We start from the raw sequence: 17,906 nt of genomic DNA, 5'->3' as shown, positions 1-17,906 counted from the left end.
TCAAAATCACATAAGTCCAGTGTTTAAGTTCCTAGTATATTCATAAATATTTTTTCAGAATAAACATAACCTTCAATAAGGATTCAAAATAAAAACAGATTAAATCTACAATATAATATATGTATATGAAACTTTTCTCTTGACCGCGTGACACCATCCACTTCTATCCTCGAATAGTTTTCTCCAATTAACGACCTTCATCGTTTTTATGCATTGCTTTCACTTTATCCAATATGTTCCATGTTGTATTTTTTATGCAGACTGCCATTCTTGCAATTTTTCGGAGCTTTATTTGGATCCATCCTGAGAACATATCTCATCTATCGTCCAAAAATTGCCGCTTTTTAACATACTTATGTCACTAATGACTTGAACGAATTTGATATCTAACGACACGCAGTTAGTACATTCTTTTATATTATCAATTTTGCTCTACATGTTTAGTGCGCCGCAGTTGACATACTATTTATTGGAACTTACGTTAAGAAAATTTAATGGATACTTTTAACACCAGTCAACATGTTTTTGCCGTGGGGTCTTCATATATGAATAGCAGAGCCTCCCGTGTCATTGGATAATTATATACTTGTTTGACAACAGAAAGTGCATACTTATCCAACAATAGGACGCCAAAAGGATATGATCAAATTTATAGTTTAATAGTTAAAACACAATGCTTAGGCTTATTTATATACGTACATATATGAAAAATAAAATAAAGAAGTAGTTAAGAAGATACGCAAAATAGAAGGGGGGCGCGGGATATGACATGTAGGCCACGTGTTACAGCGGAGCTGCGCTCGCTGTCGCGATGGGGTGTAAGGGGTGGTGGAAGAGAATGTGGACGCAGTGTGCCCGACGTGCGGCCTTTGTGGGTCCGCTTCGCGCTGCCCGCAGTCCTACGTCGAATGCTGCCCCGGGCCTGCGCCCCCCACTGCCAATATTCGCCCCCATATTCGAGAGGTACAACCTCCAATCTCCCGTGATACACTCCTCACTGCTATAAATCAACGAGCCAATAATCATTCTTTTTTATATATATTTTATAATAACACACCCCCGAATCTTCCTTCACAAGTTTCCTTCATAGTCTATGATAAATGTTGTATTGTATATGTTCATATGATAAATGGTGAGGCACAAATGAATATGAATATCTCCGTTAACTTTCCGTATTTTTTAAATGAGCAGGAAATAATGTTTCAGATTGAATTATATAGTAACATGGACGAAAATATTAAATTTTGGTTCAAAGCCATCAGTCGAATATGTATAATCTAATATACATACATATATAATAAAAACAAGCTAAACATGGTTGTTTATAAGCAATACGGTGGACCAAAAATCGTTCAGCAGCCATTCCACGTGATGATAGGCTTTCTAAACATAATAAATTTTACCTGCAATATTTGCGCCCATTAATTTAAAAGTCAAACAAAATATGATGCCAGATGCAACACATTCATTTTACTCAATTGCCAAAATAATAGACAAAGAAAATGTCAACTACTATATAGATAAGTTCTTAAATTTCTTGAATTCTAGCTGATAACCAAATCACAAAATAACCTTCTAAAAGGTTGGTAGTCTTATAATGCTGCTGAAGATTTTTTAAACTGCAATATAGCAAGGTTGTTTGAGAAAGCGCATTCAAGTGCTAGAGCTAGGATCTACTCGCTGCTTTAATTCCCAATCACTCATATGACATGAATTAAATTGCGAGATGAATGCTTCTCTCATGGTCAACTTTATAATACCACGAGCAGTGCATCCAAAACGCATGCATAAATATGCTGCTAGATGGAAATAATTCAATAGAAAATATCATCTATTATATAATCAAATGCTGAAGAATACAATATAATTGGAATCAAAATGAAGACATAGCTGAGCATGAACTAGTTTAATAGTAATAAAGCTTAATTAAAAACATATATAAAAACAAGGAGATACTCACATTCATTTTTGTAGCAATATTCACGCCTCACCTTTATGTATCCCGTTTGCAATGTCGTCAATGTTGTGATATAACATGAGCTTATGAAAGTTAGCATATTATATTTGGGAAAAAAGAGTGATTGTTAGCTATTGCTTTATTGGTGGTGAGTCTAAAACGAGGTTGGAGATTAAAAAAATGGAGTTGTGTGTCGATCACTGAATGCCCGCAATTATTATTAGCTTTTTTTGTGCTTTTTCTGCTTGATTCTTCCATTTTGTCATTGGTTGGAATCGCCACCATCGCTTATAGCGCAGATCACAGGATGTTGTAGTAAATCGATTGCCTCTAAATATTATATTTAACAGATGGTTAATATATTTATAATATAAACGAATCATTATTTTCATGAAACGCAAGCTAAACGACAGCAATGTCACCTCACAATCATGATTATCCGCAAAGTGTGCTAACGACGAATGCCTTTGGTGTTTTCTATGCATGTTAATCACGTTTTTGTTAATGTTGTGTCATTCTGGTTGTATTCATAATAATTATGAGCATGTGAATATGTTTTAAGTGAGATATTTATAAACTAAACGGAAATAAAACGTGAATAATTAAATTTGAACATCAACCAAACTGAATTTAGACAATTGACATGTAAATACAATTATCGATTGGTAAGTCAAACATTGCGTAATGATTAAATAATACAGATAAATTGATGAATATATACATACTATATACACAGGTAAACCACTACTTCTCAATCAGTTGTTATCAAGTGTTGTACAAGTCATTCAGGATACATAGGAAAAAGTCTAGAATCAATATGAAACATATCTATTTGTTACATGGAGAAATATAGAGCAAAAATACTATTACTTAAACATTCATACAAATTTAAATGTAGACGTGCTCCAAGAGTTGTTATTTCAAATTCAGACAAATAATAAGAGTGCTATTTAACAGGGAATTATTTTAGGAGATATGTGCATTTAAATAAATACTTTGTACCATAAAACGAATCGTTTGTGCATTCTTCGAATGAGTTTTTATTCGGAAAAGGATTCGTTGCAGAAAGGTATTCACTGTTCTGACCAATGCTTGCTCACGTCTTATTTAACTAATGCACAAAAAAATCGTATTATGGAACAATTATTTTATATATTGCTCATTTAAATTGTTCTCGAATAATAACAACCAACTAAGCCAGCGTTTAATTGATTGATTTATATTTTCGTTTTATCAGAATAAGACAAGTTTAAGTCTTTAGCTTCATTTTCAGACATAGAAAATTAAAATTGAAATAAAAAATAATTTAAAATACTAATTCTTTATTATTGATTTTAGACGGCACATATGAAAATAAATCTGAATGAACATTACCTAAATAAATTAATTTAAATTGAAAAATGATGTTATTCTGCTTAATAGTATAACGTTGATTATCAATAAAAGATTGTAGATGACTGCCTGTATGTTTTAGTTTTTACTTAATATGTATAAATTCAATTTATCTATGGTCATTGAAAAAACTTTTAAAATTTATATCTAGTTTGCATGAGTTTTTTCTTTAAAAAAGCTCAAATGGAATCCCTTACAGCAATTTCTATGTTTGTTATATTATTATATTGTGCGTGTTTAAACATTGATGAAAAATGGTATCCAAGCGGCTGTTTTCTATTTTCATGTGCCTAAGTGTTAGTTATATGAATAACACCTTCTTTATGATAAGTAATCTCTTAAATACTCGGATAAGTGTATGTTTGGAAATGTTTTGAAGTAGTAAAATAATTTCTATGTTAAGGTAAAATCTATGATGAAAAATATCAAATAAATTAATCAAAATTTTAAATAAGAGATTACCTTAACATAGATAAAAAAATTATCTAAAATAATATAAAAATAGTGCACGCAATAAAATATATAATCGTTTTCGTTTTGTTTTTCTTTAGAAGATTAATATATAATACATAAAATGCTAAAATGTGTATATTATATATAAATAAAAAACTAAACTAAATAAAAAATGATGAAATAAAAAATAATAGTTGTCTTGATTATTAGAGATAAAATCATAAAATGAAAGTCGGAGTAAGAACTTTTATGATATGAGCGAACGTTTCTCTATTGATTCGTTTTAATTCCTCAGCGAGAAGTATCAGCGAGGAATTTAGCAGCGGCGGAGGACCTGGGGGTAGTGCGAGTGGCAGTGGTGGCCCTGCAGGAGGCGGCACGACTCCCGATCAGTCTCCTTCGCCGCGCCAACATGAAGAAGGTCACCACAAAGGTGACCATAAAAGTAGGGAAAAGGAAGACCGAGACGAAGGTACGTAAATTATAAATCTATCTAATGAATCAAACGGTCAGTCATACTTACAAGTATGTTTATCTCTTCAGAGGTGATAAAAGTGTACGACGGAAATCAATCTCTGAGGAGACGCATATTTCGCACGGTGTCGTTGTCGCGTACGGCGAGTGTCGAAGTGTGTTTACGGGCGGCACTTGCTACTTTCCATCTAGCCGATAGACGGTCTGCTGGCTATCGGCTCACTGATGCACTTCATCAGGATGAACCCCCGCTACAAGATCCATCACCGTTGCAACGTCTGACGCGACGGGACAACAAGAGGCCAGCTGTTTTCCTTCGGTTTAGGTATTATTATTATCAATCTGTATAAATCTAAAGCCATAAAAGAGTTTAAATAATTCTCAATGACATTCTAGCTCAGATAAAAGTACATATACTATAAATATAAACGTAACTTCACATCACATTCTTCTTTTCCAACCTTGCAATTTTCATCAATAATGAATAATGAACAATCAATAGATTAAAATCCATGAAAGTTTAACTTGCCATATACAATATATTTGTATGATATTGAGCTGATTTGGTCTCATTGACTAAGATCAGTTCAAGATTCAGTGCCGAAATTTTAAATTCTGGGCCCCAAATCAGAATTGCAGGGAGCTTTTTGTTCAATAGCATTAATAAATAAATAAATGATCTCGCATATTGCTCTATGGTTAGTCTGTTTTAAAAATATCAGAGCTATCCTTACCGGTATTATGATTATTATTTATTATTATGTCTATTTTCTTAAAAATATTAGTTTATTTTCAGAATAAAGTGATTTTTATAATCAACATCATTTAACTCATTCAATACTGGTTAACTAGCTCTATAGTTATAGAAAAAATAAAATAATATGATTGAATATGAAAGTATTCTTACTTTACTGGAATTATTTAATCTAGTATTTAACACAACTTGACAAACTCTTTTGTGATATTGGTTTAATTTATATTTGATTTAATAATACAGGTTTAACTATACCGTTTTATGTTAAAATCTTAACAGAGATAAAGAAAACTTAGAAGGTGTAGTCCGCGTTTACCCTGGAAGGGTAGCACTTGGAGGAGCGGAGACTACAGAAACATGCGCGGTTGTACCCGTGGACGGAAACACCACAGTAGCGGATATCATAGAAGATGCGTTGAAAAAATTTGGTCTGGGACCACCGACCCAGACCGACGATTATAGGTGTTCAGAGATGCTATTAGACAAAGGAGGTAAACTAAGCTTTATATTACACGTGCAAGTAATTTATGAATTGCGATAAAATATCGATCGGTTTTTAGTAACTGAACGAGTGTTGGCACCAGACGAACGGCCTTGGGAAATCTTCAAACGGTTAGGTCGCGAGAGCATCCGACAGGCTGAGCTGATGCGATTTTGTGTGCAGCCAGCGAGAGACCCGCACGGTACCCGTTTGGCGCTCTTCGTCGGCAATCTACCTCCAGGTCTTTCGGAGCGCAATTATGAAAATATACTCATGGATTTCCTCACCAAAGAAAACAGATTTTCGTCAATTGGACCAATTTATTATGAATATGGATCAATGGTTATTACTTATGATGATGCGGGTCGAGCTGTGAAAGCGTTACTTGCGTTAAGAGAGGCGCGACCAGAGGACAAACAATTATTAGGTGCGTAATAAAAAATATGTATAAAATGGCAGCAACCACAAAATAATACATGTAACATCAAAAATCAATATCACGCATGTCTTTTCTTTACTCTAATATTTTAAAACCGACTTATTTCTCATTGTCTTTTAAAAATCACTTTATGTTAATATTATATTTACTTAAAATACATACTTTCCTATAAAGTTACATCAAACTCAGACAAATAAAAACAATTGATTAAATGAGTTCGGTCTTCTATGATGCCACTGGTTGTCATCTCGACATTTTTCAATATATTGATTTTATCAGAAATGTATTTCTATTTATTATTTATTATCAACCCATTATTTAATTTGAATTTGTGAACGCTGCCTTTGAACTTTTGCTCTATTTAATTGATCCTAATCATCGAATTTATCTATTTCAGTGTTATTATTACCAAGCATTGAACCATCAATGGTGCCAACGGGTGTTAAGCCTTTACTTGTATTTGTTAACGTTAAGTCAGGTGGTTGTCAAGGTTTGGAATTAATATCGTCATTCAGAAAGCTACTCAATCCGTATCAAGTATTCGATTTAGACAACGGAGGACCATTACCAGGGTATGAATCGTATATTATCATTATTTTTAATCACATTCATCTATGTACATATATCAAAAATTGTCATTTATTACAGACTCTACGTGTTCCGACACATCAAGGATTATAAAATTCTAGTATGCGGTGGTGACGGAACCATTGGTTGGGTCCTCCAGTGTTTAGATAATGTCGGACAAGATAGTGAATGCTCTAGTCCGCCGTGTGCCATTGTACCTCTAGGAACAGGTATGAAAATTCAGATATAAGTTATACTAATATGAATATTAACGAGTTATTTATTAAAAAAAATTAGGCAACGACTTAGCACGCGTGTTACGGTGGGGTCCTGGTTACACAGGCGGCGAGGATCCACTGTCGTTGCTTAGAGATGTAATAGAAGCCGAGGAGATTAGATTAGATCGTTGGACTGTCGTCTTCCATCCTGAGGATAAACCTGACCAAGAGCTGCCCAAACAGCTGCCAAGTATATAGACCTTTAATATTTAAGATTGAGACTGAGCTATCTTTTAAATATTGTAATAATTTTACAGCCGTCACTGCTGGCTCTCAGAGCGAAGATAATTCGCAAATATTCGTTATGAATAATTACTTCGGAATTGGTATCGACGCCGATCTTTGCTTGGATTTCCACAACGCACGAGAAGAAAATCCCAATAAATTCAACAGCAGGTATGTTATTAATAAATTGTTATTTTTGAGGTGTATGAATAATAATATATAATTTTTAATTGATTTTTTAGGTTACGAAATAAAGGAGTTTACGTAAAAATGGGATTACGGAAGATAGTGGGTCGTTGTGGAAAGATGTGCAGAGATTTGCAACGAGAACTGAGGCTGGAAGTAGATGGAAGACACGTGGAACTACCGCCGGTTGAGGGCATCATCATTCTAAACATTCTCAGGTATATTTTCTATACATGTAATTTTTATGTTCCAAATAATAGTTTAATTAAACAGATTATTTATGTTTTATTTAACAACGGTAAATTTTTTGAATGTCATCTGATTCTATATGTATGATATTTTTACCAATTAGCTGGGGATCGGGAGCTAATCCATGGGGTCCAGAGAAGGAGGACCATTTCAGCAAGCCAAATCACTGGGACGGCATGCTGGAAGTGGTCGGCGTCACGGGCGTTGTTCATCTTGGCCAAATACAGTCAGGCCTTCGATCAGCCATGCGAATTGCTCAAGTACCGTGTTCTTTATTATAGGAAACATATTACCGATGTTCAAATTTCTTATGAAATATATTTTTATGTAATGATTCAAGGGAGGACACATAAAAATTCACCTTAAATCGGATATTCCAGTCCAAGTGGACGGAGAACCGTGGGTGCAGTCTCCCGGCGAAGTAGTCGTACTAAAATCAGCTCTGAAGGTAAATTTTTAAACATAAAACTTGCATGAATTTAAATATTACAATCATATCCATTTTATAATAATATTAATAAGATGCTTCAATTAAATTGCATGACAATAATTTTTATAAGTCAAATTGAACTCTAATTGATAAATTCAATCAAATAATTAATTCACCTGCATGCAATCTTTTTATAGAACAGATTGTTATGAATATGCAATAATATTTTGTGCATGTTTTATGTTTATTATAAGAAATTATGTAGTGGTGGACAAATAAAGACGTTATTATTATAATATAAAATTGAGTGCTATACAATGCCGATCGTTTTATTTGTCTGAAACTGATTCTAATTTTAAAATATATATAAAAATCATTAAAAAATACAGCAAAAGTTTTTATGAATCTATATTGAAAAAGATAATTATATACTGAAGAAACATAGGATTCACAGCTTAACAAAAGATTTACTTGTAGTTATAAATAAATTTATTAGCCAACTCTCTCCATATTGTTACTTTCCAATCAAAAGAACTGTAAAATTATGTCGACGATACCCAGCTCTTTCACTACGGATTGATTAACTCTCTTCCTAACTCGGTGACTCACCTGAAAGACTTAGGTTCGAATCCCATATAGACCTTTGTGTTTTTCAATTTCTGTCGTGTCTGAGGAGACCAGAAATAGTGATTATTATAAAATAATAATTTTGAACGATTATGTTTTCCTAGATTTTCCTTATCTCTCTGATGAATAATTTAATTAAATCGAGCTAGATTGTGCATTGTGTCACTGATTTAGACTGATTTTTTGAAGTGCTACTTTGGCCTTGGCCCTTACATCTACACCTGAAACATTAAGTTAGCAGTGAATGTGTTAACATGAGCTTTATTAGTTAAATCACTATGTTTAATTCGTAAACCAATATTTTTCTTGATATCATCACTATTTCTTTATGTGTGCTATTTAATAGGAAATTATTTTGAGAGATATGTGCATTTAAATAAAGACTTTGTTCCATAAAACAAATTGTTTGTGCATTTATGTAAAATAATCTTCGGATTTTTTCATAAGTTGTCCACTGTTCTGAGCAATGCTCGCTTGCACCTAATCTGTCCAACAGTAATGCACAAACAATTCGTTTTATTGAACAATTATTTTACTGTTTTTTCTATATTTTTTAAATTAATACATCAAATATAGATTTATATGATTATCAATCTCTAAAGTAATTAATTGCTCTTAACATTTGTTCAAAATTCTACCCCAAAGTTGTGTGATTGATTTACTTCAAGTCTCTTATTAGGCTATGGACTATACAGTCACTTTAACACAAAGCATGCTTGAGTAATAAATAGGGATTAAATTACAGAAAGTCATATAAATTATTAATTGGCATTCAAAATATAGAAGTACCTTCATAAATAAAAGATATGCTTTACTGCCTATTTATACTTGTAGTCCTATACTATAAAAGAGCTGTACTCTGTCATATATCATTATTTTACCTGACACTATTTCTAATCAATGGTTTTAGCCACATTTTTTTATGGGTACATAAATGATATTGCCCAGATATATCGGAAATAGTATAATATTAATTAAATATAATTTTAATATAGTAGAAGCATAAATCACAAACATTACCCTCAATGATACGGAGCCAATAAACAATATTGTTTAAAAATAAATCATTTCTCATAAAATCATTTTCTTAGCTGACGTGTAATTTTTAGATTTAGATATTAGTTGAATAATTTAAAAGTTACTAAAGTATTTTTTTTTATTTATGAACAGGCTACAATGCTGAAGAAGACTTAATGTGTACTCACATTAACGATAATTAATTTAACATAAACCGAATAATACTCTACAACATTGGTCTTCTGAATGTTTAGCTCTTGTTAAAAAAATAGATTATAATTGAAAAACTAGATGCATTTATAAAATGTTATATTTATATAGTTTTATTATTTTTAATTGTGCGCTCTAAGCGATTACGATATAAAAAAAATAGTGTTATGTACTAAGCATGGGTCAAGACTTGTTTATTTGGCTTGGTGTCCTTTAGTTCCTTTTTCGATCCTTGTTTTTTTTTATTACTATTATTTGAATTGCGTGTTGTGCGTGTGCCCCCTGCCCGAAATTACTTATATATATATTTCGACTTCAAACTATACTTTTCAGCGATTCCGAAGAAAATAAAATTATTGAATATATACGATTAAAGGCAAACGCTTTTGATATATTATTATATTACATAAAAATAACTTGAGATGTTTATGCTTGAACTATTGTTTGATGTTGTCTATTATGTAGATTTTTTACTATAATTCGTTTCAGATATTAATATTTGTTATATATTATATTATATAAATGACAAGCTCTTAATGATGTTCGTTTTTATGGGGAAACAGGCAACAATGCTCAAGAAAATAAAGGCCAAACGGCGAATGACAGAGCCGCAGCTGGCGGAGGGGCAGGAGGCACGCGACTAGCCCCCTCCCCTGTCATCCCTTATTCCGTTAATCTTGAACTTTTTCTATCACCTCTTTACCTGTCTCCTGGTCACATTACACCATTTGGCATTATTGGCATGCGTATCTATTTATGTACTTTAATATTCTTTTTTGCTTTCATCAAAATTATTATTATATTATATTGTTTAAGCATTTCACATTAACAGTATTGTTGCTAGAGTTTAATTAATTTATATTATTATTATTACTATATATTGTATACTGTTTAATTAAAGCTAATTTTATGATATGAATCATTCCAAAAATGTGTCTAAAGTCCGCGATTGCCATGTGATGTTAAATGTGACTTTTTTTGTTTCCCATTCCGCCTCCCTCTCCAGGCCACCATGTTGAAGAAGTTAAAAAGCAAAATGAAGAGACGCAACACAGAGCCCTCGATGGGGGGCGCACTCTCGCCCCATCCCGATACCGAGGACTTCTGAATCTGGTATAGCGAGCGATTGATTTAACCTGGGCCACTCTACTGCGTTGCATCATGATAATAAATCGGCGTTTCGACGACGCGAGCATCATAGCGCACAATTTTAAATAACGTTCCGTATACTCCAGTGCCAGTGAATCGGACAATTGTTTTTATATATATCAGTATATATATATGTATGTATGTATGTATGTATTAGATGGCAACGATCTAACGTGAGATTCGAACGAATATCAATCTTATTGTAGGCTTCGGCTTGCAGGGCTCATATAAAATACCTTGACATTCGCTCCTATCGGTCGTTGATCGTGGAACGTGTATGAGATTTGTATTTACGAAGAGTGCCAAGGCACGAGGAGTGTTGTTTTATAGAGTGGTTATCGCAAATGTTTGTCACAACGGAGCAAGTCGGATCAGCTCTGGCGAGCAAGTTGGATCAGCCGCTCGTTTTATTGCATTTCAAATTGTGACACCCTGAAAAAAAAAACTGAAGCACAAAGTGAAAGTGTACTAAACGACGTCATTATTTTTTTTTATATATATATATACATATATATAATATATATATTTTACGAAATGTCTAGTCAGACGTGAAGAAGTTAGAAGAAATAAGGATTATTTATTTATTTATTATTTTTACAAATTGCATGGGAAATGGGAGCGTGCAAGGTGTCTCCCGACACGAGATCTCAGTAGCTTACGTTGGTTACTCGCGTGCAATGTTGAACTTATATCTGTAACATCAAATTTCAATTATTTATTGTATTTAAAAAAAAGATTGTAGTTATACTTGTTTATATAAATATTGTCGCACTTGCAATGATTATTCGACGACAGCGCTGTGAGCGTCTCGAGTGGTTTGATCCGAATCGTGCGAGTCGATAATGTTACGCTTATTTGTACTATAGATACGTGTATAAGTACATTTATAGGATTATAAACTTGTGTATGTATTATGAAGAAAAAATGTAAACTGTAATGTTGAACATATTACGATAAAGTATGGTATTTTACCAAAGGCAATTGGGAGGTCCTATGGCTAAAGTCCGTAGAAGCTCTCCGATAGCGCTCGGCTCTAGGAATCTGTTTTGGATTCAGAGGCAATCGCTTCAGAGAAATCTAGTCTTTTAATTTATTATATATATTATATATAGTTTATGTATTTGAATACAGTTTTTGTAGAACACGTGTGAACACTCCGTTGTGGTTAGATGATCGGATACCCGTAATGATTTTCTGCAGAACGGACGTTCTTCTATTAGATCGCAGCGCAAGTTCAGTCCTACTCGTTATTATAAACCAAGTTAACATCGTTAGAAATATATTATTTAAATCTATGAGATGACAAAATTTGCCACTAAAATTTAATTCAATTAATGTTTTCAGTAGTATTTTTTATAATTGTGGCATTAATTAGTTAGTCCTGATAATAGACGTTTATATCACTCGAAAGTCATTGACGTTATTTCTAATTATGTAAAACTTAATTTAAAATAAAAACAAGACGGACTTGCGTAGCGAACTAATATATAATGCGTTCGAGTTGATTTCTTAATTTTATATATAAAGTTGACGCATTATCAAGTTACTAAGTGTTCACATATTAGGGTCTTGGCATCTGGTTGCAGGTAGATGTGAGACGTCGACATGCTTGCGATTAGAGCAAAGACGATAGTTGCATTTTTTGATTTTGTTTTAGTCGGAGTCTCGACTTCGAACTAATCTGTCTTTGCCTGTCTAGTTGATTCGATTCGCTACTTTGTTTTTAAAAAAAAGACAGGCAGGCAGGATGCACGCGTGGTCTGGGAGACTGTAACAACTCTCCCAGTGCACCCGTGCAGCTGTGTCATCGTATCGTTCGCCTCATTCCGTCTCATCTCAATGGCGTCCCCGTCGTTATTTTCGTCGCAGACGTGCGCGACGTTGAAAATGTCGCGATGACTGCGGGGAAAGCGGAGCGGGTTTTGCACGAGGAGTGCGGTCGCTGCACACGGGGACGGCGACCGTGCGGGCTCAAGGGGCTGACACCCCTTGCACGGATCATTATGTCGCGTCACCCCATTCATAATATTTCTAGTTTAAGTGTGAAAAGTTTCATTTGTGAGCGTGTGGCATGTTTGTTTGCGGTCGTCGGCGTTCGGTCCGTTTCAACGCACAACAAAAATGACGTCCACTTGCGCCACTTTATTTGTGTCTAAGGTTTATTATTTTGCGTTGTGATAAGTCGCAATTGGACGTGATTTTAGAGCAGCGGTTTATAGGACGACGGCGGCAGTCAGACTGCGGCGAACGCCGACGGTCGCCGTACGGCACACGCTCACTTTCAGATGCCAATGGGTTTAAACCCGCTTAAACGTACAAAAATAATTATTTCTCTTTACGTTCTTTCAGAATGATTACAATTAAATTTAATAACAATTATAAAATATATCTTATTATTGTATGTAAATGTTTATTAAAATATATTATTTAGCGTAAAAAAGATATATAAAAATATTAAATAGATTAAATGTAATGAATAAAATGTTTTTCTTCCATGACCACCATCCTTCATCTTTCATTTAAAATTAAAACCTTTAAATTGTTATAGAAATTCCAAACACTGTCCTTATAACTTGGCCATATCATGACTAGTTAGACTTCCAAACGACATAATCATTTTATTTTAACCATTCATATGTGTTGCTGTTTGAGTGCACCTTTTATCCAAACTACACATTAAGACAACTTTATACACGAGTTGTTTATTAACACATTCAATACAGAGAACACGACACCTAAGTCCATTTATCACTGTAAACATGTTATTGCCGTATTGAATATGTTAAACAAGCTAATAAAATATACACAGAATTCTCACTCACAATCACAAGTCCACTTGTACACTATTCCACTAAAAATCGGCACTTTTTAGTGGAATACACTTAGAGCAGAGAATCACAACATGTGGCTGACCAAAATTAGCCCAATAGACGGAATGGAATCCTCATCGCTTCCCTATAAATATACTATATAAAAATATCATACATTCCTTTAATTTTATATAAATTATATTTTAATAATACTATGTTTACGGACATAAACCCGTCAATTTGACGGGTGTCATTAAAAATAGGTAAATAGTGACCAGATTTTCAAATATAAAAAGTCGTAAAAAAATCCAGAAAAAATGTTTTTAAAGCATTTACTTTGTTAATGATGTAGCTACTGATGCTAAATCCTCACTTTGCAAGTCCAAACATGTTCATATTATTTAATACATAATATAATTTTTTTTTCAGTATAAGATAAATATTCAGATTGGTAAAAATGTAAATGTCTCACTATATATAACTGCCATAAAAGTAACTTATTTATATTAGTTAATAAGAAAAATATATATACAATAGACCCCCCAATAACACGGTAAATTGGGGACGTGCTATTTAGATGCTCGTTACTTTATGTGTGAGCAGGCCAAAGAGAGGATGTCTCACCACACGCGTATGAGTATTTTATAGTCCCCTAACTACACGTACCCAAATAGCAAATTTACCTTGTTATTGGGGGGTCTACTGTAATTGTAAAATTGTCAATTCGTCAAACATCAGTTATCGCAACGCAGAACTTTTTAAACATTATGACATGAACGAGAATGATAAGAAAAAAAATGATGCAGCTTATTACAGTTACTTATAATATAATAAAAAATGGTCACATAAACTTACAAAATAAAAGTCTTATAGAAAATAACGAAATTGCTTTAATAACCACCGCTTAAAACTGAAAATAATATAGCCAATACCAATCAGGGGAAAGTGAGATGCTGGCCAGCTAAATTTCGCAGTCCTTTACGCTGACACATTATACCTACTCTACTACTATATAAAAGTTGCACTTGTGATTCATAAAATTTATCAGTTATAAAAATATAAAATATTTGTTCTATCCGTTTCATAACAGTTGCCGTTTTTTAGGATGATTATATAAAAACGTAATATAAAGATTTTAATTTTAATCAACAATAAGTAAATGTGACTACTATACTATGGATTTTATACGCCACAATAAAATTAGAAACAATATCTATTACATAATTATGTCAGTAAGTATCTTGATAAGACTGACGACTAATAAAATATTCATATTTTTATACGATTGCAGCGGAATAAGTATCATCTATGTGTTTAAGATAAAGGTAAGTAAAAATCGTTATACCTTTACCATTCAACTTTTTCATACTAACAATAATAGTTGATACATGTTAGAGTTCTAATCGATTACGAAATTAATCCATTAAAATGTAAATCTTCACTATGAAAATTTATATTCCCCTTGATGGTTAAGTCGACTATTACTTATTTATGATTAAAGATTTACCACAAGCTATAAAACCATGAATTATCTCATATGAAAATTAAAAAAGTTATTTTTTGAGTTACAGAGAATCACATAATTACATTAATAATAAGCTATTGGTTATATTATTTTAAAATTTAGACTTCTGAGCAAAAACCTCTCAACCTTGCCCTTTTTTGTACAGAGAAAAATGCAAAGACACCAACACTATTAAAATCTAGTATTAGCTTACAATATTAAATAGACTACACTTCAGATTGTAACATGAAATGGTAACTACCATAACATCAATTGCCCTTAATTTTTTACAAATGTCTGCAGCTACACTGATTTACAATGGGGTTTCAGCCCTTCACTGCTTAAAAACTAATGAGAGCACTGCTTCACTTAATGTAGAAGTAATTTTAAGCTAATGCTGTACTTTAATATTGTACGTTTGATTCGTACTGCCAGTCAACAATTTACAAGACAATAAAGGTAGCAGTATTTAATTTTTTCGCACTTCTAAAGATTTCATTTGACAATATTGTCAAAAAGGTTTTAACCCTTTGAGTAGTGAATAAATTTAAACACATTTGTTAGTATACATACACGTGGGATTGAGTTAATTTCACGTATTTTTCCATAATTATTTGTTATTTATTTATTTTTTATTATTTTATATTGTATTTATAGGAAATTATCGAAAAAAATAACTACTTTTTGGTATTAGTGTTTTTTAATTATTTATTTTAACACTTATATTATTAAATTTCGCTAATTTATTTTACATGTTTTTAATATATTATTCGGTTTTTACAGCCATATCCCTTTCACAGACATTGCGGTGAAAGAGTTAAGCGTGTTAACTCGCTCTATACATCTGAGCGCATGAGGCCGGCCATGAAGTGTTAACGCGCTTCACTTTGTACTCATTTTACTAGCTAATATCAAGTGTTTCGTGTGACGTAAAATATTTAACACATAGTGACATCTCTTGATAATAAAAAAAAATTGGATAAAATAAATTGCAAGTAATATCGATATTGCAGATATCCGAATCAAAGCTTTGTTTGACGTTCAATGAAAGTCGCTTTTCAGGGTTGTTCTTTTATTAACGAGAATAAACAATATCAATTGCAACTCCCGCTTGACGTTATTTTATACTTCACAATTTTTTAAGTATATTTTTTTACATTTTTATATAGTTTTATTTTTACAAGCTATGGGACAACCCTGGCTTAATATTTTTATATATATGTTAACAATGGTTTTTATCAATTTTATTTTTTACAATATTTTTTTCTAAAACTTATGTGACAACCATGACATTATGTTTTTTTAGTCGTCTGCATTAAATTGACTTATAATTTTTTTATTATATATATTTTATAATTATATCCTGTAATGTGACAACCCTGGCTTGGAAGGGAAAAATACTGTTTTTTTGTAAATGACAATAAAAATGACACAGTGTATATTTATTTTATATGTCGTCATAATATACCATGGATACATTTTCGAAAAAAAATTAATAGATTTTGTTTTTTTAGAAAATTTCCAGCTGTAGTGCACGGCCGTATTAATAATTTACGACGTTTAACACTAAATATATTTTTGTATGTATGTACATTACAATTACTTACATTTTTATATATTTGTCCATCGTATGATATTTCTCAAAGCAATCTTTCATATGAAGATATGATTTTAAATTACGTTTTTAAACATCTTTGTTTTTCTTTTACCAGTTTATTTTACATAATATATGTATTTAGATTTAATATATGGGAATAGTACCTTTTTGATAAACCACGCTTAGTCCACATCATGATTTTCTTGCCATTTGATGCGAATACTATAAAATTATTGTTAAAAATTATCTCTCACGCGTATTTTTTTATTGCTTGTTACCTTATTGTACTAGTTAAATATATTTTTTTGGAAAGTTAATTACCAGCAAGTAACATAATTGTGTTGAATTGGCAGGATGATCTAATTCGAGTTTCATATGTTGGCAGAAATGTAAATCAGACAACTGTCAATAATCACGCGTGCTCAAAACATCAAATCCAGGAATGTCGTTTCAACTTTTTCCAGAGGGGGCATAGGTCAGTGTTCGTTTTATTAATATTTCATTAAGATTCATAGTATTTATCATTTTTCTAACCAAATTCAGTCCCTGTTTAGAATCCATGTTAAACGCAAAAAAAAGCACATCTAAACCGAATTTTGTCCAATAAGAGAACGTAAAAAACAATTATCACTTCTTAGAAGGCAAAAATCCACGTCAAAAGCAATAAAAAAGATCCCACTGTGAGGACTCCGACACGATTTTATTGCGTGAATTTTTGACTTATGAGAAGTGATACCTGTTTTTGCGCTCTCCTATTAACCAAAATTCAATTTGAATATACTTTTGACTAATAATAATAAAAATCCATAGTAATATCGGTAAGGATAGCTATCACATTTTTAACAGTGTAATATCGAAGTGCAGACAAACTATAGATCAATATGCGAGATCTGTCTATACTTCTTCCGCTTATTTTCCCCTGAGATATGTGTTGGCTTAGTTTGTATTTCGGATTTGACCTAATGAGAGTTCTAAAATTATAATTAGTTTTAGAACTTTCGTTAGGTTAGGTATGAGATTGAACAGATAATGTACATTTCGCAGTCTTCAAATAAAGTTTCAGACATTTTAGAGCAGCATATAATTTCACTAGCGCCTATCAATTAA

General features: G+C 32.3%; 1 protein-coding gene across 6 annotated transcripts in view; it reads left to right on the top strand.

Moving 5' to 3' along the window:
• LOC148239323 (diacylglycerol kinase theta) overlaps positions 1-11,333 on the top strand; it is a 53,723-nt gene extending 42,390 nt beyond the window's left edge. The window contains exons 6-18 of one of the 6 annotated variants that reach the window (XM_088188479.1): positions 790-963; positions 4,098-4,274; positions 4,346-4,601; positions 5,310-5,521; positions 5,591-5,938; positions 6,348-6,522; positions 6,599-6,747; positions 6,815-6,985; positions 7,053-7,191; positions 7,263-7,424; positions 7,559-7,715; positions 7,796-7,903; positions 10,746-11,333. In XM_088188479.1, coding sequence (XP_088044605.1) covers positions 790-963; positions 4,098-4,274; positions 4,346-4,601; positions 5,310-5,521; positions 5,591-5,938; positions 6,348-6,522; positions 6,599-6,747; positions 6,815-6,985; positions 7,053-7,191; positions 7,263-7,424; positions 7,559-7,715; positions 7,796-7,903; positions 10,746-10,847 — 2,330 coding nt within the window. In that variant the 3' untranslated portion in view covers positions 10,848-11,333. Of the gene's footprint in view, positions 1-789; positions 964-4,097; positions 4,275-4,345; positions 4,602-5,309; positions 5,522-5,590; positions 5,939-6,347; positions 6,523-6,598; positions 6,748-6,814; positions 6,986-7,052; positions 7,192-7,262; positions 7,425-7,558; positions 7,716-7,795; positions 7,904-9,682; positions 9,927-10,302; positions 10,528-10,745 lie in introns of those variants that run through there. The other 5 variants (XM_088188487.1, XM_088188495.1, XM_088188503.1 and 2 more) reach the window with 5 other exon arrangements.
• Positions 11,334-17,906: the final 6,573 nt, after the last annotated feature.

Source organism: Plectrocnemia conspersa, unplaced genomic scaffold (assembly GCF_051122295.1).
Source record: "Plectrocnemia conspersa isolate PC_06_02 unplaced genomic scaffold, ASM5112229v1 ptg000001l, whole genome shotgun sequence".
Taxonomy (NCBI): Eukaryota; Metazoa; Arthropoda; class Insecta; order Trichoptera; family Polycentropodidae; genus Plectrocnemia; species Plectrocnemia conspersa.
Note: the sequence above shows the minus strand (reverse complement) of the source record. Positions and strands in the feature narration are given on the sequence as shown.